Genomic DNA, 25,918 nt, shown 5'->3' on the forward strand with positions numbered 1-25,918 from the left:
GAGTGGGGGATTTAAGTTTATATATTCGAGGGAAATGATATGATAGGTTCGTCTCTATCATCACGTAAGTATATCTCGCTTTCCACCGTCCACGTGGAAACCGTAAATATAAAGTAAACGAGTCGTGGATGTACCATTTTAAAGTTTAAATTAAAAATAATACTTATCATGGGTATTGTAATGGTGTCCTTAAATCTATGGTATAAGATAAAATCATTTAACGGATGACATTCAATGAAGAAACGTTGGGGGAAGGGATGATTATGTTATCCTGCTTTTGAATTGTGAGCCATCCAAGGAAGATGAAATCAGATGGACGGTTACGATCATCTAATACTCCTCCACGTGGACGGATAGAGGTGATTTATCATATAATGATTGAGACGGTTCTACATTGTAACGTCCTTTTATTTGAATTTTTTGTTTTACTGAAAAGATATTTTTTCTTCCTCAAGGGTAGTTACGGCTACTCGCGAGAGTAGCCATCCGAATCCGAATATACCCGGATTCGGTGGATCCGAGGAACCAACGAGCTTGATTGTTCCGTGACTGTGGGACACACTTTGATAGATATGATTTATATCCACACCGTCCACCCGTTTTTTCAGATCATTTTAAGGCAAGACCCCAAAATTTAAGCAGATCTAAATCCCAGGTTGACCAGACCGGAGGAAAACAATGGTAATTGAATGTCCACCATTAAAGAATTTTAGGGACCAACATAAGTTTATTTGCCATCCAACCTTTTGATAAGGCCACACAGATCTGGATGAAAAGGTAACACAAATAAGAGCTTCATCCAAAACTTTTGTGACCCTGAGGAAGTTTTTAATTGTGACCGTCCATTCGCCACTGTTTCTTATGGTGTGGGTTACCTTAGATTTGGATCTGCTTCTATTTTGAGTTATAACCTAAAATGATATGAAAAATCGGATGGACGGTGTCGATATAAAACACATACATCCAGGTAGTCCCATAGTCACGGAGCCGGGTGGTTCCTGGGATCCACCAATCCGCGTCCATCAGAATCTCGCCCCACGAGCCAATGGGGCACGTGTCGCTGTTAATATGTGGGCCTGTCGTGTAGGTTAGTGACTCATCGGAGCTGGTCAGTTCATCAGATGGGCCAGCTGTGGATGTTGAATGTAGACCGTTGCATGATTTTTATGACTGGGTCCCATCAGATTAACGATCAAGATCTCTCAACGCGAGCACGTTTGGACGCCTGAGAGATGGGAACGTCAACGTTGCTGAGCTACTCGCGCTAGTAGCCGCCGTGCTTCTCGTTTTCCTTTTTGAGGGTTGCGGGAGGATCACGAATAAGTTCCCTGGCTTCAGTGCATGTGGCACCATGTACACGTGTGAGGGAATCAGGCCATTCATCGGACGGGACACACTGCCAGCATGTTTCTGGAAAATGGATGCTGGTGAATGATCATACATGTCCGCACGTATGCGAGTTCCCTTGTCTACGATCGTTGTTTGGGACCCCTGTGATGTTTGTATTCCATCCAAACCGTCCATCAGATGAAGACCTTCAAGTTCTGATAGGTCACAGTCGACAACGGGGAATGATGGGAAGGGTACGCACAGATTGTGTGTGGGGTCGAACGTGCAGTGTATATGCTATCTAATCCCCTCGTCAGGCGCAGCTCACCATGTCGATGGACTAACCCAAAATTAAGGCCATTTCATATTTCAGGTACGCCACGCCGCATGTTTTAGGGGTGATTTTACATTGTTCTAAGTAATATGACCCACATGAGTTTTTGATCGGTCTGATTGTTTAGATGGACGGTGAACATCAGTCGGCCTATCTGATTCACGGTTTGGATTCCACACATACATCTCCTTCGAGCCCACATAAGTCCCGATGGGAGTCACGTGGTATTCGGATGGTACGATATCATTCATGTTTGGAAGCAAATGAACTCAAGACGCGTGATTTTGCCGAACTCTTCCAAAGGCAAGTGCACGGTGGGCCCCACCGAAAACGGACGAAATCTTTCACACGTGTAACATGCCAGTTTGTGCGCCTCGGCGCATCCACTTCATGCGAGCAGAAGGGCTTCATTCCTCGATGGGAGGGAAATAAAAACGGGTGATGGCCCACCAAAGCCCTGAGCTCTTAGTCGTGGGGCCCAAATGTCTGTCATGCCCAGTTTCCATGATACCCGATCTCAAGCCCAACCCGTTTTGAGGTGGGAGATTATGAAGCTCGTTGCCCGTGCTTGAAGCCATCAAGTGGTGGGGACAACCGTAGATGAACAGATTGAGAGTCTTAACCGTCTGATTGTTGGCACGGAAACAGATTGTGTGGATTGACGGCTGGCGTTGGTGCACTGGGTGGAAGATTAGATTAACTAAATAGATAAGATATTGTTCCGTGTCCCGTTCATGGCTAGGCGAGGAGCGAGGCACAATTTCGGTGGTCCTCTGAACTACCGATCTTTGTAGTATTGCGGCTTTTTAATGCATGTCTTTGGAGACTCCGTTGACGAGTGTGTTTGGTAGCGGTTGGTCCGGCGTACTGAGAATAGGTTTGCTAATCGCACACGCGTCAGGAGCCGTACACATCACACGAGTTCAAAATTATGTGAGATCTGAGACGTTGATCCTCCTCTAAAAAATCAACAGTGTACGTCTTCGGGTGGTCCACGGTGTACAAAGTAAGCTTACGGTTTTGTTTTTGTTTATTCTAAACATTATTTTGTTTTCATGGCCCACGTGAGGCATGTGCTCCCACAATTCAGTCAAACAAATTAAAATCCGAGTCAACTACTTGTGATCAATGATTTGTAAAAATGATAGGGTAAATTATTCCTAATGATTATTTTTTCACCTTCTATATAAGAACTTATTCATTAACGAATAATAACAGCTAATATATTTCTCACGTGAACAAAGATAAATAAATAAGTAAAATATGAAGAATAAAACAATATTAATTTCATTAGCATTTAAATGAAGTTCATTATAGTCGACGTTGTATCAAATACACTAAAAAGAATGAGGGATAAATGCTTAATCATTTTATAACAAGACTTTAGTTTTAACACTGAGGACTTGGTATCGATTCGATAGCAGGGGTGGCTAACAGGGATGTGTGAACTGACTGTGTGGTGTACTTACAAGTTAACCAACATTAAATAAACAATCAGTAGCATTTAAATGAAGTTCATTGTAGTCGACATAGTATCAAATAAACTTTTAAAAATGAGGAATAAATGCTTAATCATTTTGCAATAACAATGATCAAGGTGGATAGTAAGTATAATATGACTAGAATAATGATTGCCGGAGGCTTGAGTAGGGACTTAGTTGAATGGAGGCCAACAACTTAGGTTGTGGATGTTTAATCTAATTATATGGTATTGTAGTGGTAGCATTGAATAATGGCAATTTATGCTAAAATTGAAATAAATTAATCCATGACATAAGAAAAGTAAAGTAAAGATAAATTATGCTTAATGTGGACCTCGGAATTTTCATTGATTACTGTTTGTATAAGCTGTTAAAGCGTCAAAACTCGTTGGGTTTCCTTGTTCATCTAAAAACCTTTGTGGTTATGGCATGTATTCTGATTGATGAGATCTCTATGTAAATCTAGAGTCGTTGGTTTCAAATCTTTGTTTTTATGCAGACGATCCCTGTAGGACTCTTCAAGACGTGTTGCATATAGATTTGGGATTCACCAGGATCATCTCATATGTTCATCGTGGACTTGAAAACAGATCATGGTCATGCACTTGAATGACTTGATTATAGCCATTTCCACACTTCCACCATCGCTCCCTTTTGGTGGAACCAGATCTACCGGAATAAACTCTCCCACTCTCTTAATCCCAATCAATGCACGGATATGGGTCTTATTTATCGGTGTTGATCATCTCTTGATTTGGGTTCATATTGTAACTAATCTATTTAGATATTGAATTGATCTTCAAGTATTTAGAATTTTCATGACCACAATAAAGCATCTAAACATTTTTGAGAAGATCTTTCATTTTAGAATGATTGTAAGAGACGGCATTACTGGGCACTACATAGCTAGATCTTTACTGGGCACTACATAGCTAGATCTTGATAGGATTCTTACCTGAATGAGTCTTTTGTAGACATATTGGGTGCATTGCCTTAATGGTATGCTGGTGAATTCAAACCAGTGTCATCCGGCGTTTTAATCTCCTAAAGACATGTACAATTTTTTCGTCACCAATGTATCGTTGAAGAAAACATCTTTTCAAATGTGACTATGTGAGTGCAGTTTTGCTATCATCGGACAGACGGTGTCAACACATGGAGAATTCTCATTGATCCACATCGGCAAGCCAAAATTGGGAGTAAACAGTGTAAGCAGCCTGATTTTTTAGGCCAAAAGATTCAAAGAACCCAATGGAAATGCTAGGTCTCATGCACGTGTTACATTTTGACACGCGCCCCGCATGCGATGTGAGTGGACAGCACACACGTGTGGAATTTATAAAACTCTGTTTAGAAGCACTGTTCTTGCAAGGAGTGACTTGATTGCAAACCCATGAGCCCACCTCTATGTATGCATTCCATGTCCACATTGTCCATCTATTATTCTAGCTTATATTTAGCATATGGTTCAAAAATGAAGCAAATGCAAATTCCAGCAGTTGGAACACACCATAAAAAACAATGATCATTGAACACCTACCATTAAAAGCCTCTTTCGGGTTACCTTAATATTTATTGACCATCTAATCTATTGAAAAGGTCACATAGACTTGGTTGAAAAAAAAAAACAAATATCAATTTGATCCAAAACTAACGTGGCCCGCAGACATATTAATAGTCGATAATCACCGTTTCTTGTGGGTGTGGTCCACCCAAAATTTGTATCCATTTCATTTTTGGAACATGCTCTATGATAAGCTGGAAAAAAATATAAAAAAATAAAAAAATAAATAGATGAACAGTGTGGACATGGAATGCATACATTGAGGTGGGCCATACACTCAAGGTCCCACCCACATCACTTCATGGTTGGAAAAGTACTAGCTTACCTACTAGTTTATAATGATTACACCTGTGATATATTTCAAGTGTCTTATTAGATAACTAAGGCTGGTTTACTCTTTGGGTTACCTTCATTCATGCATGATTGCTACACCATAATGTAAGCCTTGTTCAAAATATCATAGAATAACACTCCATATTAAATTTTCTTATCCAGGGTAGGTTAACTTCATTTTTCTTATCCCTTGCTCTATATGATTTAAGGATATGAGCTTAGGAATGAGGTGGATCCAAGGCTTAAGTGGACCATAGTATGGTAATTGGATATCCACGATTAAAAACTTCTTAAGGGCCATAAAAGTTTGGATCAAGCTGAGATTTGTGTTTTTCTTTCTTTAGTATCTATGTAACCTTATAAACAAGTTGGATAGCAAATAAACATCACAGTGAGTCTTGGGAAGGTTTCAACAATGAGTGTCATTGTCACTATTGCTTCCTCTAGTATGGTCCACTTGAGCCTTGGATCTACCTCATTTTAGGCCCCTGCATCTAGAAAAATAGATGAATGGCATGGATAGAACTCATATATCAACCCCCCTGCCTGGGCCAATTTCAGCTAAGCGGGAGAAGGATGCAATCTGCTTCCCATTACATCACACCACACATGCAATTAGCTTTTTTTTTTTTTCATTTTCCCCTTCGTAACATCCTTAAATGCAGTTATGCAGAGGAAACCTTGCTTTAGTGTGGCTAATCATACACAATGGGCATGGCCCACCACTTGGTTTTGCAAGATTGGCCGCCCACATGGACCTTATTTGATGGTTAAAAAATGAACAATATCCAATGGTCATATTTTCCAATGAAAACAAGTGTCCACGAATCAAAAGCTATGATCATATTTTATGACTATTAATTAGCAATAGTAGGTCCCACAATTCAGTCAGTTTAGTTAAATTCACTGTATGTCACGTATGCCATTTCCAAACACTCGTGTATCATATGGCGAGCAAGCTGAGTATTTTATAATTCTCCTTTCCAAAACGAACGACTCCAAAAGATGACATGGAACAGCCATAAAAAATCAGAATACAGTGGACCCATCTTTGCTTACACGTGATAAGACAATATCGAAAGGGGCCCACCACATGCTGGCACTTGGACAAATTTCTTACCCTTTACGAGTAAAACCACCAGACAATCGTTTCCACTACTTTTTCTATAATTTGTCCTACTTCATATTTCTAAGTGAAAATCCCCGCACATAAATTTGGTGCAGATTACCCGGACTCAGATTGGGTGGTGAGGAGGCATGTCGGGGTGTGCCCAACTCAGGCTCGATAGCAACTCCTCCAGTGTTGAGATTAGGGGTGTACATTGAGTTGAACCGGGTTGAGCTGGCCTCAGCTTGACTTGGCTCGGCCACTGGCTGACCTCAGCTCAGCTCGGTCCTCAAGCCTAACTGGCCAGCTCAGCTCGGTTCAGCAGCAGCTCGGGCCGAGTTCGAGCCAAGATTGAGCCGAGTTCGCCATTGAGGCATTTCCACGAACACCAGGACTACACCTTCAAAATAGCTCTCTATGTGAAACAGAAGCAATGATTTTACAGATATTTTATCAAACACATTCTAAACAACATAAAAACCAATAAAAACAAAAAAAAAGGGTATTTATTTCATGTACATACCTTCCTTGCCACCCGCCACACTTCGTTGAGTCATTTTGTCAAACACTCGGTGAGCAACATCAATGGCAAAGTGACCGAATCACCGAACTAGTTCGATCCGAGTTCAATTTGAGGTGGATTCGATCTGAGTCGAGTTGAGCTCGAACTCATTTTCGAGCTCAAAAAATTAACTCGACTTGGCTCAAACCCAGCTTCAAATTGAGCCTTTTCAAGTCAAGTCGAGCAAGCTAATTCGTGTACACGCCTAGTTGAGATCGTGGTATTGGTCGGTGCTGTGGCCTCCCCATGATGTATGTGTTTTATATATTATGTTTGTCCATTTTACTAGCTTATTTTAGGGCAATAACCCAAAAATGACAGTTTTAAATATTTAGTGGACCACACTGCACAATATAGTGTGATTGAACTCTTACTATAATATTTCCAATGCAGATTTAAATATTAGGTGGAATGCTTATTGTTCAAAAAAGTCTTTAATTGTAGGTGTTCAATCACCGTTGTTTTGTAGCATGGTTCGCATGAGATTTGAATATGCTTTATTATTGGGTTCACGTTTTAAAATGAGCTGAAAAAAGAAGAAGATGATAACATATAGATAAAACATGTATATGGTGGGTCCTTAACTCGTGGCTTGGTGAGAAATTTGCAAGAGTTTCAACACGAGATAATGTGATAGCCGGCGCGCATGTATGCGAATTAGTTGGTGCTAACGCTCTTCGGCTCTATAGTGATGTATTCATTATCACCATTCATCCATTTGGTGAGAACATTTAATAGCAAGATTTAAAAAATGAATCATATTCAAAGCTCGCAAATAGCACTGGGGACAGTAATTTTCACTATTAAAACATTAGTAGGGTTTACCATAATATGTATTTTCCATCCAATTCATTCGTATGGATGGAGAAGAAAGCACAAATATTACGTTGATCCAAAACTTTTGTAACCTCAAAATATTTCAATGGTAGGCGTTCAATCTTTGATCCACTTGATACTTGGATTTGTCTTATTTTTCAGCTCAAGCATTACCATGAGCATGAAAAGTGGATGAACAGTTGGATATACCACATACCATTGACCTAGTTGGTAGGGGTGTACATGAACCAAGCTAGCTCGGTAAACTCCCCTAACCTAGCTCGAAAAAGCTCGAATCAATTCGGTTCGAAGTTGAGTTCGATCTAAGCCGAGTTGGTTTTTAGCGCTCGAAAATGAGTTTGAGCCGAGTTCAAGTTGACCTTAACTTGACTTGGTTTGACATATAACTTGAACCCGGCTCGACTCGATTAGGTAGTATAAGTAAAAGAACAGAAAAGGAATAATAAATGGGTATTCTCTGATGTTTCAGTAGGAATTTCATAAATGAATCCGTGTAATTGAAGTAAATGCAAAATAGAAAACAAAGTAATGAGTATTCTTTGATGTTGCTCACCAAGTGTTTGATGAAATGATTAAATGAAGTGTCGGTTGGTGGCAAAAAAAGTATGTTTCATCAAAATAAATTTTCCTTTTTCTTGATTTTGATGTTATTTATAAGATGTTTAATGAAATACTTATAAAACTGTTGCTGGTGTTTTAATTTCAGTGAGAATTTGAAAGTATAGTCCATGTGTTTGTGAAAAATGCTATATAGGTGAGCTTTGCTCGATCTTAGCTTAAACTTAGCTCAAACTAGCCCGAGCTGTTGACTAATTGAGCTGAATTGGCCAATCAGGCCCGGGGACTGAGCCGAGCCAAGTTGAGGCCAGCTCGACTCGGTTCAACGCGATGTACACCCATACCGGCTGGTGTGGGTACCTATCCTGCCAAGGTGAGCGTCGATGCTGCTCGAGCACAAGCTGTACGAGTTTCAAATGAGATCAGAGTTACATGGGCCCTGAGGTGATGTATTTATTATATCCACACCGTTCATGCGTTTGGTGAGATTATTTTAGATCATGATATCAAAAATGAAAAATATCCAAAATTCAAGTAGATCACACGACAAATAATAGTGGAGACAATGATTTTCACCATTAAAATATCAATAGGCCTACTATAACGTTTATTTTCTATCCAATCTGTTTATAAAGTCACACAAACCTTAATAAAATGGAAAAAAAAAATCATATTGATACAAAACTACGTGACCCTAAATGGTTTTCAATGATAGACGTACAATCCCCAACGGCTTTTTGCAGTGTGGTCTACTTAATAGTTGGATCTATCTTATTTTTCAGCTCAAACTTTACAACGAGCTCGCCAAATGAACGGACGGACGGTTTAGATATAACATATACCTCATGATGGGACCCACGGAACTTGATGACGTCAGCACACCAGCCAGGTCGGTGATGTGAGGTGCATCAGCCAATCCGCTTCCGCCTGATTTCTACATCAGCTTACACGCGGTGTAATGTGGAGAGGTTATCTACCATATTCGCGTTCTTTTTACTTCATCCTACGATCTCGCACCTTGAGTGAGAGAAAAGATAGGAAAGGAAACGTAATTTCGTCACAAGCCGAAGGAAAAAACACGAAAAAAAAATGCCGCGAAACAGAGATGAACCTCCCGCCATCCGCGTTTATACTGTCTGCGACGAATCAAGGTTCTGTTCATCGCCCTCCCCTCACTGCCATCACTATCGTTTTTCTTCTCATATTTCAAATTACTGTTGAGAATCCTCTCAAATCTCAATTCGTCTCGCATCTGTTTTCTTTTACTGTGAAAACCCTAACCCTAATTTCATTCCCTTGTTCATTTGGGCATTTCATTGCTAATTTAAAAAATAAAATAAAATCGTACTCATGGTTTCGAGACCCAGCGACTTGGATCGACTCGTTTGGTCTTGATGTTTGACGTATTGTCCGATACAGCATTGTTCATGAATGATACAGCTGTATCGGGCCTAAACAGTCCAATATGATATGACCCTGTATTGGTGTTGATCGATATGGTACAAGGAAATCGATTTGCGAAACTATTTCTGAGTTGAGTCGTACCGGATGAATCGGGAGTGAGTTGGCTGAGTCAGGCCGGGTCACCCCCATTTCCTATTTTGACAGATGGGACCCATGGTTTGGCAATCCAGACCACTGGTCTCTTGATTCTGGTACGATCCCAATGGTTCAATAGCCTAATTTGATGCATTCCATCATACCTGGGGCTTTTGGCGTATTGGTTAGGTTCTTAACAGTTGGTATCAGAGCTAGGTTTCTATCCAGGTTATGATCCTAAGGGTTTAATAGCCTAACTTTATGCATTCCATCGGTTCTAGGGCTTTGAGTGTATTGGTTAGTTCTTAACAATTGGTATCAGAGCCAACACCACGTCCTGCATTCGGGTCACACAAAGGGGGACTTGTGGAATGGGCAACTTGGACCAGAGTGAAAGCTGCCACGATGTGGAGAGGGCTACTTGGACTACCCTAGTACAACTGCCATCGGTAGAAAGGGTTACCTGGAAAAGAGCCCAGAGATGTGCTGCCACAGAGTGGGCTGCCGTAGAAGTCAGCTTCTATAAGCATGGTCGAATGTTACGATCCCATGTGTTTAATAGGAAAACTTGGCGCGTTCCATCAGTCTTGGTTAGGTTCTTAACAATTATTGCATCTTGAACGGAGCATCACTATCATCATCGAAGCCTTATCCCAACTAATTGTGGTCAGCCACACAAATCTTGTAATGCCATTCCACTATTTGAAATGTCATATTGTCAGGATTTATTATAGAAGCTGTGGCAAGCATTTTGGATGGAGCATCGCAAAAAAATAATAAAATAAAATAAAAAAATCCCAAACTCAAACAGTCCAACGACTAATTAGGAACTTTTTCTAGCAACCATCCACGCTCAATTTGGAAAGATCCACAACACTAGTGGCTACGATGTTCCAATCTGGAAATTGTTTGGTGCGTCGTCCATCCGTGGCAATCCATAACATACCAATGGCCTGGATTGCCGAACCATGGGCCCATCCAAGTTCTCGGCTAGATGAGTTGCTCAGGTACACTATACAAGTTCTTGGCCAGATGAGTTGCTCAGGTTGACTCGGCCTGGTTGGTTATATCACCTGTGTATATAATGACTTGCTTGAGACAGCCCGAGTCCACTCGAGGTTTGAAGACTTGCAATATTGACCTATCGACTTTGACCGAGTTTGAGCCGACTCGGACGAGAACTCATCTGAGTCTTACAACCATGGTGAAAATATCAAATTTTAGGGGTTGAAAGAGCATTTGTTCATGACCTCTGCAAGGTTGACAAACGTGTGCAAGTCAACTCATGCCCACGTCACCAAATATGCTAGTGTAGCAGACAAGTGCAATATCAAGCATCCATCAGAAGGACACCTCTGTGTAGATTCTAATGTAGGGGCATTTTCACATAGGGCTCAAGTGGGGTGGCTTGTGGGATGTGGGGGCACACTCAGGTTGGGTGGCCCTTAGAACCAATGTGATTTGGGGCCCATGAGGGGATGGAACCCATGGATTGGGGCCCACGAGGAGGGTTCGGCCGAGGATCTTACCCATAGAAGTAGGGCCTGGACTTATGAGATAAAGGGATTAATTTGCCTTGCTCTATCAGTTCGAGCTTTTAGAGCAAGTGGTTAATTGTCCTGTATCATATTCCCTACCCCACGAATTAGGATGATTCCCTAGTCAGTAGTCAGGTGAGCCAAAATTAATTGAATAAATGTATCAATCTAAAAATAACTGGATGAGGTTTTCTGACCTGTCCACTTATTTCTAATATCACGACACACTTACTAGGTGGACCACCATTACCTTTGAGCAATAGCATCTACACGCTGAGGTCAACACGATGGATTGCTTGGATATTTCACTTGTGTGCCATGTTGGCATATGTGTGCTGTGTGCATTAGCTGAATTGTACATGTATGTCGGCTTAACAAATCATAATATCTAGTGTCGTGATTTTATTCATATATGGTATAACTGGTCCTTGCAATCCTACTAGTAGGGCCCATCTTCCATGATTATCTCGTTTGATCTCATGAACCCTGATCTGGGTGAAGTGGACCACGGCTCGAAAGTGTGCCTGATTGGAAGATCCTGTACACTTGATCTGTGGGCATTCCTGCATTGAATGTAGACCGTTGCTGCATTTCTTCCTCAACTTCTATTTCAATACGCCAGTAGGAAGGTTAGGGTTGTGCAATTGGGGAGATTTTTGGGGCCTCATGTATACATAGTGGGGCCCATCAGATCAATGCTATGGATCACGGATCCAGGACCCATGAGCTCCACTTAAAAACTCCTAGTTGAGTCGATGAGCATATATTTTTTGAATAAATCAATTTGATTTTTTGATATTATTTTACTTTATTATTTTCTGGATGCTGCAGATATCTAATTGTTAGGAATGTACCTGCTTTAGGATGTGGGGATGAGCTGTCAAAATTGTTCGGGTCGTATGGAGAAATAGAAGAGTAAGTTCTTTGCATTTTTCAAATCATAGGATGTTATTAAGGGCGCATTTGTGAGTTCGATGCCCCTCCTCGGGATTACCTGATGCACGTGGTTTGCGGGTGATTGCATGCATCTGTAGGGAATAGTCTCGCCTTAAAATTATTATTATTATTATTATTATTATTTTTGGGGGGGGCACATGAATACAAGGAAACATTGTTCATTTTGTCATTTCCTGTTGGTTAAATGGAATGTTTGCAATTCAACTCATGTGTGCATCTGAATGCAGCCTAGATTACATTCTTTGAAACCATTTTCCATTCTAGGATGCGATCCTAATTGTGAATCTCTGTTACTTCTGATTCTGAACGATTTATGATTAGCGAAAATTTTCTTTTGTAATCAATTCAATAGAATCGAAGTTTCTGGTTTTGGTTCTCTTTTCCTCCTCCTCCTTGTATGGGATAGTAGTGGAGAATATCTGGTATAGCAGAAGGAAACATGCATACATCGCTTAGCTCCCACTCCTGAAACTTCCATTGTTCATTTCACAATTTTCTGTTAAAAATATTGTCTTTACCTCATTTTTTTTTTTCTATGATTGTAATTTCTTTTTTCTTTATCATTTTTGAATCAGGAGATATAAGCATCTGTAGATGCAATGTCTAATTAATTCCAATTTCATTTTTATTTAATATGGATGTGCGCTTTTAGGGCCTGTTTACATGTGGGTGGTGCCTTTTGAATTGGACAGGATGGTCTCATGCATTTTATTTTGAGTGGGAGATGAAAGATTTGAAAGGAGATGAAGTTGCTGTTCTAACTTGTTACTACCACTGCCTAGGGAAGTTTTGGATGAACCAAACAACCATGATCATGCCGCGTTTTCTTGTCCTTATATCCCTCTATCAATTGCATGGCCGAGATTATCCCAATCTTGGCCTTTCCCTCATGCGTCATCAGTATCATGCATTGATTCCTCTCAACCATGATGGCCGTCACTCCAAGGTAGGTCATGGGAATCGCCTTCACCAGTACATGGAGTCCATGCCCAATATTACTTTGAAGTCATCCAATGGAATGGTGGAATGACTCGTCTTATCGACCCATCCACAAACACGCGGCTCACAACCTTCGCCACACCTTGAATGGGTTTCGCTTCTAAGTTGACTGCTTTGATCTTGCTTGCATCCTTCACCACTGTAAGACCCAACCGCTTCGCCTCCACTCCTGAGATGAAATTGTGGGTTGCTCCTGTGCCCACAAAGCCCAAGTAGATGTACCGTTGATGTGCATAGCCACATACATCATCCTAGTGGCTTACCTTGTTCCACCACTTGGCCCAGCAAAGCTCCCAAGTACTCGACTCTCTTCCCTTCATCCTACTCAGCTTGGATTGAGCCCAATGGCTTCTTACGTGGACAACTCTTTGCTTGATGATCGTCATCGCAAATGAAGCAATTCTAGCTTTTCTCCTGGCTCTCGTGTTTGCCTCCCGTAAGTTGAGGAGTTGCATCAACCCAATGTGCCACTCCCACCATCCTCATCCATCTTCTCGTCCATCTTTGCTGCAGGGGTGTTTAATGCTTGTCTGCTTGGGCATTCTCTTGCCATGTGTGGCCCATCGCAGATGAAACACTTCAATTCTTATGGTTTGGACATGTTTCATCTGTCCTTGCCATCCTTTTTGTCCTTGATACTTCTGCCATCTCTGCCACGTGGTGGCTGGCTTCGACCATCCTTGTGCCAGGAGACCTCTCATTTTCCCCCACTTTTGCCATGATCATCCCTCGGCAAACTTGCCTAAAAGATTCTCCCTCGTGAATTTAATTAGGTTCTTTGTTGTTGCCATTGTCAAAGCTAGGACCTGCACACCCTATAATTGCAGTTCTTGCTGTGCTCAGTACTGCAACCCATCCATGAAATCGAAGAGGAGTTCCTTCTCAAGCATGTCATGAATCTTAAGCATGAGCTTAGATAATTCCTTAATATGCTCACAAATTGATCCCTTCTACCGTTCCAGGTACTCAACATTCTCAGGATAGAATTGCCATTTAATTTGCTTCTTGAAGTCATCCGAAGCGTCAATGAGGCATGCTCCCACTCCATGTCCTCTACCATAAAGTTGTCATGTCAGTGAGATACATTGCCGCTGTGTGCACCTTAGCCCTTTCATCCACTAGCGAGATGGGCTTGAAGTACCATTCCAATTGCCACAAGAAATTGTCCAGTTCATTAATGTCCCTCGATCCGTTGTCCTCACCTTCGTTGCACCGCCCATATACCCCTGTTGGTCATGGGCCCTTTCCATAGAGCCTAATCACCTCTCGTCTCCCCAACTCACTCCCTCAACATGTTGAGTCTCCATCACATTGGTCTGGAATGCCTCCCTTTCATGATACTGAGTGTCAGCTAATGCATTTAAAGTACTAGCATCTTCATTTTGAGTACCTCAAATGCATCGTCGAGCTCCACCATGCTATTACCCATCACATCCATCCTTGCCCATTGCCCATCACAGACTCTACCTTTACAAGATGTGCCTCCAACTAAGCCATCAAGTCATGGGAATTCTCCCTCCTTGACTTGTTGACACCCTCAGTTCCTTGCATTTGATTGTTGTTGGTCCCGTCCAATGCCATAATGTCTCCATTTCTCGTCCCACAAGCATTACGATCCCCTTTGTGAATGACTCGGCCTTCCCTGAGTACACACTGCACGAGCTAAGTGCCCAAAGCTCACTAGAATGCAAGAGACACTAGTGTATGGAAGAACCCCCTATATTTCACTGATCGAAACTACAACTTCTCTTGGATGCTGTATAATGAGGACCCCTCATAGAGAGCTAGGAAAACCCTAGAACCTACACAAGAATGCTAAGATTGTGCCATATGGCGCTCATCCAATAGTTAGGTAGAACATTTCTATAATATTCCTCACATCTCTATACAAGACCCCACTAGAGTTTCTTTAAAAACTTTTAGAAATCTCTACACAACTCTATACCATTCCGCACAACTCTAGAACTTTCTTCAATTCTTTACACCATTTTGCCATTCTCGACAACATTCCGCACACTTCTACTCTATTCTAGAATTCCCTACACTTATGTACAAAATGTCTCCAATGTACATGATGAGCATAAATTTTCTTGTGTCCAGGATTTAGGTCCATGGGAATGATCAGTCTGTGACATGAGGCATCTTTGCCCGAAAGGGGTCCATTATGGGGAGAATGTCCATTGCAGAATATTCTTATAGTTATAGGTGCAGACTTGTGTGCAAGCGGTGGGACCACCTGCCTATATTTTGCCAGATTGATAAGGGCTGTTTGGATGCAAAACTTGAATATACGGATAACTCAAACTGACTGCAATTTGACATAATTCAGCAGAAAGAATACGGAACTTGACTAAATTGTGCCTTGTTGCCTATTTGGGTGGCCATACTTCAAATACATCTTTTTTCCACCGAATCATGCTTTTCTGCTCATGGGTCAGAGTTTTTTCCTGCTTCTCATCACCTACATTGGGATGCCATCGAATTTTTACGGAATTCCTTCCATGAACATGTTTGTTTTTGTTCAGATTGACTTCCATGGAGGTCTTGCAACTTGTTTGTCATTAACATGTGGGGTTTTACATAGTGTGTCTATTGAATAGCATCTAAGATGCTGATTGAAATGTGAATGTGGACTTCTATAGAAATGCTTCTTTTACTAGCTTAAACTGGATTGCAATCACCATTCCTAATTTTCATGTTGTGAGTCAGTTGCATGGTCCTTCTAATCAAGTGTCGCTCGCTTCGGAATCAGGCTCCCTCTCTCGCTTGATGCTTCTTAGCTGTTTATACCTGCTAGCATTTTGACACAGACCCTTCCCCTTTCCCATACCCAAATCTGTTGCTGTTTCACTTCACGCTTCTTGCAACTATGCTGTGGGACATCAGATGGAGACTGAAGCCGAGTGGAAAAACACATTGGATCTTGCACCTAGGAGTTTATTTGACAATGAAGAAAGTAATCTTCCAAAAGAAAAGAAGAAGAAGAAGAAAACTAGGATCGGGTCGCACCACTAGGAAAGGAGTCATTTTTGCAGTTGGCATGAAGTCATTGAGGATGTCTCCTTGTAAAGATTTATTAGGAAGCATTTCTTTCCTCTAAATACTATTTATTAGAGAAGTGGCTTCTTAATCCTTTTTTGTTTTTTGTTTTTTTCATCAGGTGTAAGCCTATGGATGGGGAGGACAGTGAGCCTTATACGGATGTTTATTGGATCAAATTCGTACAGGTCAGCAATGCCAGGTGACTGAAATAAATAGAGATGTAAGGCTTTTGGTATGTGAACTTGCACATACTCGCACGGGGTTTGCTAGCAATGTTCTTGCAAGGAAGTGCATGCCAATTGCTTCCTCCACCCCCTTTCAAAGGGCATTTTGGTCCATTGAATGAGGACATTGAGGTGGGCAATGGTGTGAAAAAAAAGTTGCTTGCAAAGCCGTGCTTGTACGTCTGGATAGCTGTAACATCATGACAGTGTTGGCTGTCTTTCCAATTTGCTGTTAATCTCTCTCTCGTGGCTGGCTTGCAACTAATTGCGATGCAGACCTGTCGTTTACTGCCATAGTGGACCCCAGTTAGTTGGGGTAAGGCTTATATCATGATGATGACGGTGATGACCTGTTGTTTACCCTAAATCTTCTTCTATTGTCATTTTACGTTGCAGAGAAATTCAACATTTTTATCGGCAAGTGAGATGTTCACATACAGTGCCTGTATATGATCATTTCTCATAAAGACCCTATGCTTTTGATAAATACCCAATTTTCCTTTATTTGGTATTAAGAACAGTACACTTTTACTACTAGAACAATACCAGAAATGGAAAAACAGGATGCATCCATGAAAAGCATTAGGTTTGTATTTCAATGTTGTTTTTCATAATTTCCATCATGTGGCCATTGGAGTATTCAACTGTGAATGTAGGGCCACAGCATGGTGTATTTGAATATGTTGCCTGATTGTTGCAGGTTTGCAAAGAGGAAACTAGATGAGTTTGTTTTCCTCGGGAATCAACTACAGGTTTCGTATGCTCCTCAGTACGAGTCTCTTTCTGATACGAAGGAGAAATTGGAAGGCAGGAAAAAAGAAGTTCTAAGCCGACTAAACTGTGAGTTTCTTCTAAGATTGATATGTGCAGTCACTTGCAAAAATTACCTCATTGTACCTTGAAACAAGCTTCTTCTTCTTTTTTCCTCTTCTTCTATATTTACAAATTGCAGCTGGAAGATCCAAAGGATCAGAGCCTTCCAAGCAAATGTAAGGGAGCAGTTATGGCTTCAATCTTTCAGTATGAGTTCTTAAAGAATTGCTTTTAATGGACACCATTTTGAATAGAGGAAATACACAATGCTCAGTCAACTAATTTTACTAGGACCAGCAAATTGTATATGTGTTGGCCTGCCATTTGGTGATCCATAACTGTCCATGTAGTGGGCCCCATCATGGATGAGGAAACCATCATGTGGTCCTAACCATCCAACTGGATCCATGCTTCTTCTTAAACATGGAACATCATCTCTTACCTCCACTTTCAAGCCATCAATTGGATAGAAAGATCATCTGGTAAAGAAGATCATCTATGATGAGTCCCACCAGGTGAATAGCCAAGAGTGCCAAAAGGTGGGTGAGTCCTATGTGTTCCATTGCTAGATCAGGTTTTTTAAAAAAACACCATTCTTTGGATCCAGCATTGGATGACCCCTCTTTGGAATGCCGCAGTTTAAATATATTGCTACAATTATTCTTATTCATAATTCTCTAGGGATCATACGGAATCAGCAAAAGCTCATCACAGGCAAGATCCTATATTCAGCAGGGTGACCTCTGACAAGGTTCGTATCTGGTCTTATTATGGATTCATGTGTTTTTGATGTATTAGATGCTGACCAGGGATACCGTATGGGGTGAATTGATTCCCTAGGAGTGTAGTTATAAGTAGTTCTAAAACTCACTGTCTCAAATCGAAACTCTGCTGAGCCAACTCGACTAGGAAATATTTTGAGCCGAATCGCCGACTCAAATCGACACAACTCGCCATGCCTTGAACCAAGTTACTCAGTTTAAGAAAAAGGGATGCTATTAAAAGTTGGGAGCAAGATTCCAACACCCAACCTCAATAAAGGGGATACGACGACCTTAAACAATGAGGAATATGTAATGTCAGTTGCTTTGCTTGACATACTATGTTACTATAGTAAATGTAACTATTTTAAATATGTACTAAAATTCATAATGTTTTCAATTTATATAATTAAACATTGAGTTGGGTCGGGTCAGGTCGAGTCAACCTGACTGGGATGAACATCGAGTCGAGTCGAGTTTTTGGGTTTTCTTCGAACTGTGGTTGTAGATGCTCGTTTACTGATACGACGTGCCATATAGTGCCTCCTTATCCGTATTTCGATTGCATGCCATGAAGATAAAAGCTTCACAAAATTGCCACTTGCCACTCTTTCAGTGTACATCTTGCTGAAAAGGGGGACGTGAATTGCTTGTAACCCCTGGTTATGGGGGATTCCTGTAACCCTTGATGTGGTCCAATAATAATGTGCTGCATGCGCTTGTTAAATGTGGAGCCTGTTGTGAAAAGCAAAGATTCTCCGGGATGAAGTGATCATTTTTCCATTTTTATTGTAGGCCCCGCATCTGATAGATGCCAAGGTGCTTTTTCATTAGGACATTTCAGGGGTTCCAGGCAATTTGCATCCCAAAAGGAGTGCCAAAGCTATACTATATTGAAGGATAAGGCAAAAAAATGTTGGGCATGGGCCAAACACCACAATCCCTGTATGGTGGAAATTTGATATTCCAATAGAAACATAAAATTGCAAGAGGGTCAAATCAAATGATATGTTTTATTTATTTATTAGATTAATAAAAATGTAGATGCTAAAAAAAAGAGAACGGGGAGAAATGAAACAGGTGGCTGAACTGATCCTAATCTGACATCTCATGTTAAATTTTCATCAACAAATGATATTATGTTGCATTTGTATGTAGTTCAAAACTGTATAGGCTCTGGATAGAAGTTAGTCTTGAGGTATTACAACTCCATTTCTTTCCCTTCAGTCAATAGGATAGAAGTAACTTTATTATCACAAACAATCATTGAAGTTTGTTCAGCTCAAGACTTTCAATTTACGATATGCCTACAGCTTTATCAAAGAGGTGTGCTCCAGTGGCCCTGGCTTGTGGTGGTACCGGGTAGATGTGGGGCCCAAGTGATGTATACAGGACATCCAAACTGTCCATCAGATGCTTCAGCTCATTTTAGCCGTGGCAATTAAGAAAATCAGCCCAATCCAAGACTCATGTGGTCCATGGCACAGGGAACACGATGGGAGGAAATGCTTGCTCAGCTGGGTCTCACCTGAGTTTCAAAACAGCCTTATCTCAGGTCGGACCCTTCATCCAGGCTAGTTGAAGGGTCTGCATTGCCTGAATTGCAGGTATACTACATGGCGGGCCCCCTATTAAAAACAATGGTAGGCATCCACTCTCATCTTGTTCACTGTGGTGTGGTCTACCTGAATATTGGATCTGCCTGAGTTCTGTGTACCAGCGGTAGCCTGAGGTCTCACATCTGATGGATGGGTTGGATGTAATGAGTACATCACATGGGCCCACTTCTGTCCGGTGCCATGGTAGTTTACAGTGGTACCATACCACTGAAGCATGACTCTTTATCAAATAGGATTCAGTTGGGACTGAATTCTTTTCTTTGGGATCGAATGCAAGCATGGGATTTTAAATCCACCATTTGTCAGTTTCACAATCTGTGAAGGGATGCTGGTTGGGTACTAGCAATTTGAAGTTGATTAGGCAGGGAAATAGGAGCTGTTCTGATGCAGTTTCCATTTCTTGGGCTACCCCAAATGGCACTGAAAAGCAACCCAATCACATTACTAGTGGACTTGCAAACAGTCCATTAACAAAGAAAACCAAAAAGATTTGTTTGTGTGAGTGGTGCTGTGGTACCAGGAAGATGTGGGGTGGGGTCCATGTGGTGTTTGCGGAATCCAACCTGTCTGTCAGATGAGTCATCTCAGAAACCCCTAGGAGGCTAGGACCCAAAACTCATCCTGATCCAAAACTGAGGCAGGCCACCCAAAAGGGGAAACCTACCCTTGAATTTCATGTTGACCCACATGAGTGGTGAAGCAGCCTACATTTTCTCCTGACCCTTCATCTGCTGGACTGGATGAAGGGTCTGAATGGCGTTGATTATATATACACAACATGGTGGGGCCACTACTCCAACCAACGGTGCGTGTTGCCTTTTAATGTGTTCCCTGTTCTATGGCCCATCCGAGTTTTGGATCGTGTTGATTTTTGGGCCCTGAGGTTTTTCTGAGGCGACATATCTTATGGATGGGTTGGATTCATTAAGAACATTGTTGGGCCCCTTATCTGTCCAGTACTAGTGTAAGCTTACAGTGGTAGTGGAACCACCCGAACGCATGACTCTTTTTTGATCCTAAACAATTTTATCACTTTGTACTATTTGGGGCATTGATTGTATTGAAGCTCACATTGCATGAAACTGATAGGAGTCTTCCTGCAATCGCAGGAGTACTTTTCATCCCCATCGATGAACAACACAGTCCAATTTGTCAGAGAGAAGCTTGATAAGGTTAGAAAATGTTTCCTACATTTTTGCTTTTGCACATATGTATTGTCCAAAATCATGCACCAGTTGTTTTGAAAATTGTGTTGTGTAGATAAAATCAAGTAGTGAGCACATAGAGGGTGGGCCGGCTTTCAAGAAACCACGGGTCGACAATAGAAGAAGAATATGATGGACCATTGACCATGCAAGAAAGTGATTGCCTTCTGAAAGTTCTGCCACTCCTGAACAATGTTACCTGAAACACAAACTCCTGATGAATGGCTCAGATCTTGCATCATGTGACAAAATGGCTGGTGGGGGAGAGTAGGGTTCAGATTCCTATAATTGCAAGAGTAGCCATTGAAGGGCTCTATCTGGAAATAAGGCAGGTATGACCATTGATTTTCAACCAGAATCTTTAGAAAAGAAAAAAAAATCAGTAAATTTTTTTCTGCAGACATGAGTTTCTAGTTTAGATGTATCATAAATCAAAACTACTCATGGGTTAGAGTGGTAGATTCACAAGAGTTTCAACACAAGGTTCATGGGTTCAAGTACCCATTGTGGTGTGTAAAAAAATAAAATAAATCATAAATCAAAACTGACGTTTATTTGATGATCTGAATATTTGATTGAATAGGGAGCCTACCATGTTCTCAACTCAGGTGGGTCCTGGTGCAAATCAAGGGTGGGTGGACTGCACCTTGCCCACTTTTGTGGGCAGTTCGTCCATAAATCAGTGAACCGTCCGTTCAAATCTCATTGGCACTTTCAATCGGGCTCAGTTTTCAGTCAGTATTTTAAAACCCAGACTGGACTCCAACCCCTTTTTATGGGCGGTTTACTTGGCCATTTCTACCAACATGCGGACCAGACCCAATCCAGTTTTTGTGGGTGGTTTTGGTTGAAACCGGCCAACCACCAGTTCAAACGGTCCAACCCACAAAACTAAATATTTAAATTAAAGGTGGGAGTGCCCTGTTCATTAAAAGGGTAACTTACCTGTTTGGTACCTTTTTTTTTTTTTTTACATGCACACATGCCCCCACACACTCACGCCGTAGTGGAATTTCACCACCTATGGGTACTCGAACCCTTGACCAGGTGTTGAAACTCCTAAGAGTCTACCACCCCAGCAAGAGTAAGGACCCTGGTACCTAAGATGTACATGTGGGGCCCATAATTGGTTCATCCAAGCCATTGATCTGATGTCCTGCATCATGGATTAACGGTGCCCAATAAATCTCCCAATTTGGAAGGTCCTGAGTATCAAATCTTCTCTTTTTCTCCATTGGATGTGGACTGTTGGTTCATTTCTTCTTAACCATTTATTGATATGCTAACGGCAGAAAGGTTAGAACTTACCAAATGAGGAGAGAGTTTTGGGCATGTTTCATCCATGAGGTGGACATCACATCAATGGATTGGATGAACCAATCATGAACCCCACATTTACATATTAGGTATCAAACATGGAACTCGGCCTCTTAAGTTCATCGAATACAGAAAAATCAGGAGAAAATAAGAAAAACCTCCAAGATTGAATGATACTAACCCTCCAACAGGTGGGTCCGGTAAACAGACTCTAATAAGGAAAAAGACAGTAATGGTTCACATTCAACTGAAAAAAGGAAAGGTTACAGATTATATAGACAGGATCTTTCAGTCTTGGGGATTTTCAGTGCATGGACGAACAATGGCGAGGCCCATCATGTTGACGGTTTGAATTTTGGATCTTTGAACGGTGGGCCCACTTGTACAAACTGAAATCAAAAGGTGGGACCCTCCAAAGAGAGGCCGGAGTAGAAGGGTAGTATGGTAACCTACAATCGGTTGTACTGTACTTTCGGTGCATTTTATCCCTTCCAAAACTTTTTTCCTCGTTTACCCTTGGCATAAAGACTAATCACCTGAGTGTCTGGCACGGGTAATGATCACATGCCTGCGCTTGTACGTGAGTTTGCATGCATTTGATCTTCTGTGGGGTCCACTGATGTTTTTGTAGAATCTGAACTGTGAATCAGGTTATTAGATTCAGTTTCGCCGTACAGATAAAAATCAGGACGATCCCAAAACTTGGGTGGGCCATACTAGGTGGAATAATGTTAGATACACCAAAAATTATCTAATCAAGAAATGGAAGAATATGTTTCGTTCCTTAATCGTCTTCAAGGCAGCACTGTCAATCAGTCTTCAGAAGATTCTTTAGTTTGGCTGCTCGGCAAATCAGGTGTTTTCTCGGTCAAATCCTTTGAGAGCCATCTTGCAAATATTTTCTCTCCTTTCGAAGAGGACCCGGAATTAGCAAGTTCCTCCCAAGATAGCTTCTTTCGGCTGGTTGGTTTGTAAGAAAAAGGTATTCACAGTGGACAACTTGAGGAAAAGGGAAATGTACGTTACAAATATTTGTATGTGTTACATGGAACATGAAGCAACAGTGAACCACCTATTTATCCATTGCCCCTTCACATATCAGATATGGACTGATATTCTGCATCGTTTCAACATTCAGTTTGTCCTTTCCTCAATCTTTAAGGGAGTTGCAGCAGCATTGGCATAGTATTTGTTTTGGTAATTATAGGTCAAAGCTGTGGAAAATGTCCTTATTGACAGTTAGGTGGACTGTTTGGGAAGAAAGAAATGGGAGGTGTTTTATTGACGTGGACTGTGTGGGAAGAGAGAAATGGGAGGTGCTTTAATGACATGTCGAAATCCTTAGAGGACACTGTGAACAGGGTGATCTTCTTCATTGTGGAGTGGGCCGGTGCTGTGGACAAATTGAAAAACTGTAATTTCCTTTTTCTAGGTAAGTAGCTGAGGGGCTACCTCAGCTCCTCAGTTATATCTTTTTGTCTGTTTTTGTTTTTTCCTCTTTTATATACATATCTGTTACTTCTCAAAAAAAAATTTCTAATCAATTCATCCACTGTGGCCCACAGAATTCTGAATTCATCCCTCTGCCTTACATCGGATGAACGGATTGGATGGCACATACAGAGCACCGTAGACCCCACAGAGAATCTGGAAGTTTTGTATGGTGGGGATCCTCCTCCACATTGCTCCCCGTTGTTCCCTGTTGTGTGGCCAACCTAATTCCTGGAATGGACAGATTTTTTGGTTTCTGGAATTATCAAGGAAGGCCACGTCTGATGGATGGTCTAGATGAAATAGAAACGTCACGGTGGGCCTTACAAAGCTCGAAAGTATGAGCACCCATCCATAACGGATCCTTCTCAACTCACAGATAAGGTTATTTTAGTCATTTGGCATACTAACGGTTTTAAAGCTGCGAGACAGAAGCCATTGTGTTCCTCCTATGAGGTAACTTTCTTTAATGTGGGGAAAACTAATTAACTTGCGTAAAATCCACCCCGTCCATCGTGTACATCACCCCCTGCCTGGCCTTGATGCGAAATGTCAGGAAGATTCAACACTCTGGTGGGCCACCCCATAAAATTATACTTATAAACCTTTAAATTCACGTAATATGGTCCACTTGAGCTTAGGAATACTGGTATTTTGGTTAATTCTTTCGGCTTCGATGTGACCCATTAGATGAAAGGATTTGGTGATATACAAACACCACGGTTGGCCCTGTACAAAACCAATGGTGGATTTCACATCTCAACTTTTCCCGGGAGGCGGATTCCCATCTTTAAAAAAAAAAAAACGAACTTTTCCCGGGTACATGGAGTTCAGCCAAGCCGTGACCGTGGTGGGCCCACTTGATGTGTGTTGTATATCCACTCCGTTCATCTGTTTTTCCAGATCATTTTAGGGCATGGAAATAAAAATGAAGCGAATACGAATCTAAGGTGGACCACACCACTTGAAATAGTGGCGACTGACCATGAAAAAGTTTTAGATCAAACTTACTAATGTGATCAGGGCGATACTTTTGTTTTCGCTTTTTCAGGTCTGTGTGACCTTATCAACTGGTTGGATGGCAAATAAACATTACAGTGGGTCCTAGGAAGTTTTTAATGGTGGCCGTTCAATCACCACTGTTTTCGTGTGTTGTGGTCCACCTGAGATTTTTATCCGCCTCATTTTTGGAACCATAATCTAAAATGATCTGGAAAAAAGGATGGACGGCGTGGATAAATACATCGAGGTTGCCCCACCGTCAGGGCCACCTGGCTGGATCCGGGGTCGTACCTAACCCGCGTTCCGCCAGCGCAACTCTTAAATCTCATCGTATTTACCTTCCTCTCTCATCCACAACTCTAAAGTCCAACAGACGGAGAAGGGGAGAGAGGGAGAGAGAAGATGATCATTCCTGTTCGTTGCTTCACATGCGGGAAGGTAATCTCTAGGATTTTAATTTCAATTTCCATGGTTTCTGGTCTCTTGTTCGCATGTTACCTCTCCTTTCTAGGGTTTTCATATCGTATCTGATCTTTTCTAGGGTTTTCTTTTTCTTGGAAATGGTTGCCTTTTTCATAGGTGATTGGTAACAAATGGGACACGTATCTTGATCTTCTCCAAGCCGACTACACTGAAGGGCGAGTACCATCTCTCTCTCTCTCTCTCTCTCTCTCTCTCTCTCTCTCACACACACACACACACACACACACACACACACACACACTCACACCAAGGTTTGAAAATCGGTCTTGGTGCCCTGTATCGGCCACCACCTTAGCTGGGTCGTGTTGTCCTGTATCGGGCCATTTCAGGCATGTTTCGGGCCAATACAGCTGTATTGTCTACGGAAAAAACCAGTTCGTATTGGTGTATATCGGGCCATACGTACCAGTTCTGGATGAAAGCCTAAACCCTGTTCATGGACAACTAGTTGCTGGAAAATGTTTTTGTCTAACTAGTGCTTGATTGCTTACTTGTTATGTGGATGGCATCCCACCTGTCCAACAGGCTGGCCCCACCGGGCAGATAAATGAGCACAGAGACTTATATTAGCAGTTGTCAACTGTTTTCTATGTCGTGGTCCTCGTGATGAGTGGATCGGTTTGATTTTTTGCATTAGATTCTTCGTCATGGGGTCTACCTTTTGGACGGGTTGGATCTTGTACTCACTTGACATGTTGACATTTATGAGCTGGTTGGACAATAAAAATATGGTCCAAATAGTCATGTGGGACTTGCTGTGTGGGTGTGCATGCTGACATATATTTGTAGTGGGTTCCATACCTTTAGAGGCATGACATTTTT

General features: G+C 41.6%; 1 protein-coding gene and 1 long non-coding RNA gene across 9 annotated transcripts; both read left to right on the top strand.

The window, feature by feature from the left end:
* The first annotated feature begins 9,051 nt into the window (after positions 1-9,051).
* LOC131237843 (uncharacterized) lies at positions 9,052-21,362 on the top strand. 6 transcript variants are annotated; one of them, XR_009167433.1, is made up of 9 exons: positions 9,074-9,257; positions 12,047-12,098; positions 16,300-16,380; positions 17,106-17,245; positions 17,358-17,394; positions 17,900-17,969; positions 19,138-19,177; positions 20,708-20,770; positions 20,859-20,931. XR_009167433.1 is itself a non-coding variant. In XM_058235857.1 (8 exons), the coding sequence occupies exons 1-8, from the start codon at positions 9,196-9,198 to the stop codon at positions 20,934-20,936; spliced, it is 615 nt and encodes a 204-aa protein (XP_058091840.1). In that variant the 5' UTR covers positions 9,052-9,195; the 3' UTR covers positions 20,937-21,362. The 6 variants fall into 6 exon arrangements, 5 of the variants coding, with proteins under 5 accessions (XP_058091840.1, XP_058091841.1, XP_058091842.1 ...); XM_058235857.1 differs by lacking the exon at positions 19,138-19,177 and having other exon boundaries at positions 9,052-9,257; positions 12,015-12,098; positions 20,859-21,362; XM_058235856.1 differs by lacking the exon at positions 19,138-19,177 and having other exon boundaries at positions 9,101-9,257; positions 20,859-21,362.
* A 1,686-nt stretch (positions 21,363-23,048) lies between these two features.
* On the top strand, positions 23,049-25,654 carry LOC131237846 (uncharacterized). 3 transcript variants are annotated; one of them, XR_009167437.1, is made up of 4 exons: positions 23,049-23,552; positions 23,686-23,783; positions 23,856-25,051; positions 25,193-25,654. It is a non-coding gene; the product is annotated as an uncharacterized LOC131237846 (long non-coding RNA). The 3 variants fall into 3 exon arrangements; XR_009167436.1 differs by having other exon boundaries at positions 23,049-23,783; XR_009167435.1 differs by having other exon boundaries at positions 23,686-25,051.
* Positions 25,655-25,918: the final 264 nt, after the last annotated feature.

The sequence above is a fragment of the Magnolia sinica genome, chromosome 2 (genome assembly GCF_029962835.1).
Source record: "Magnolia sinica isolate HGM2019 chromosome 2, MsV1, whole genome shotgun sequence".
Lineage (NCBI taxonomy): Eukaryota > Viridiplantae > Streptophyta > Magnoliopsida > Magnoliales > Magnoliaceae > Magnolia > Magnolia sinica.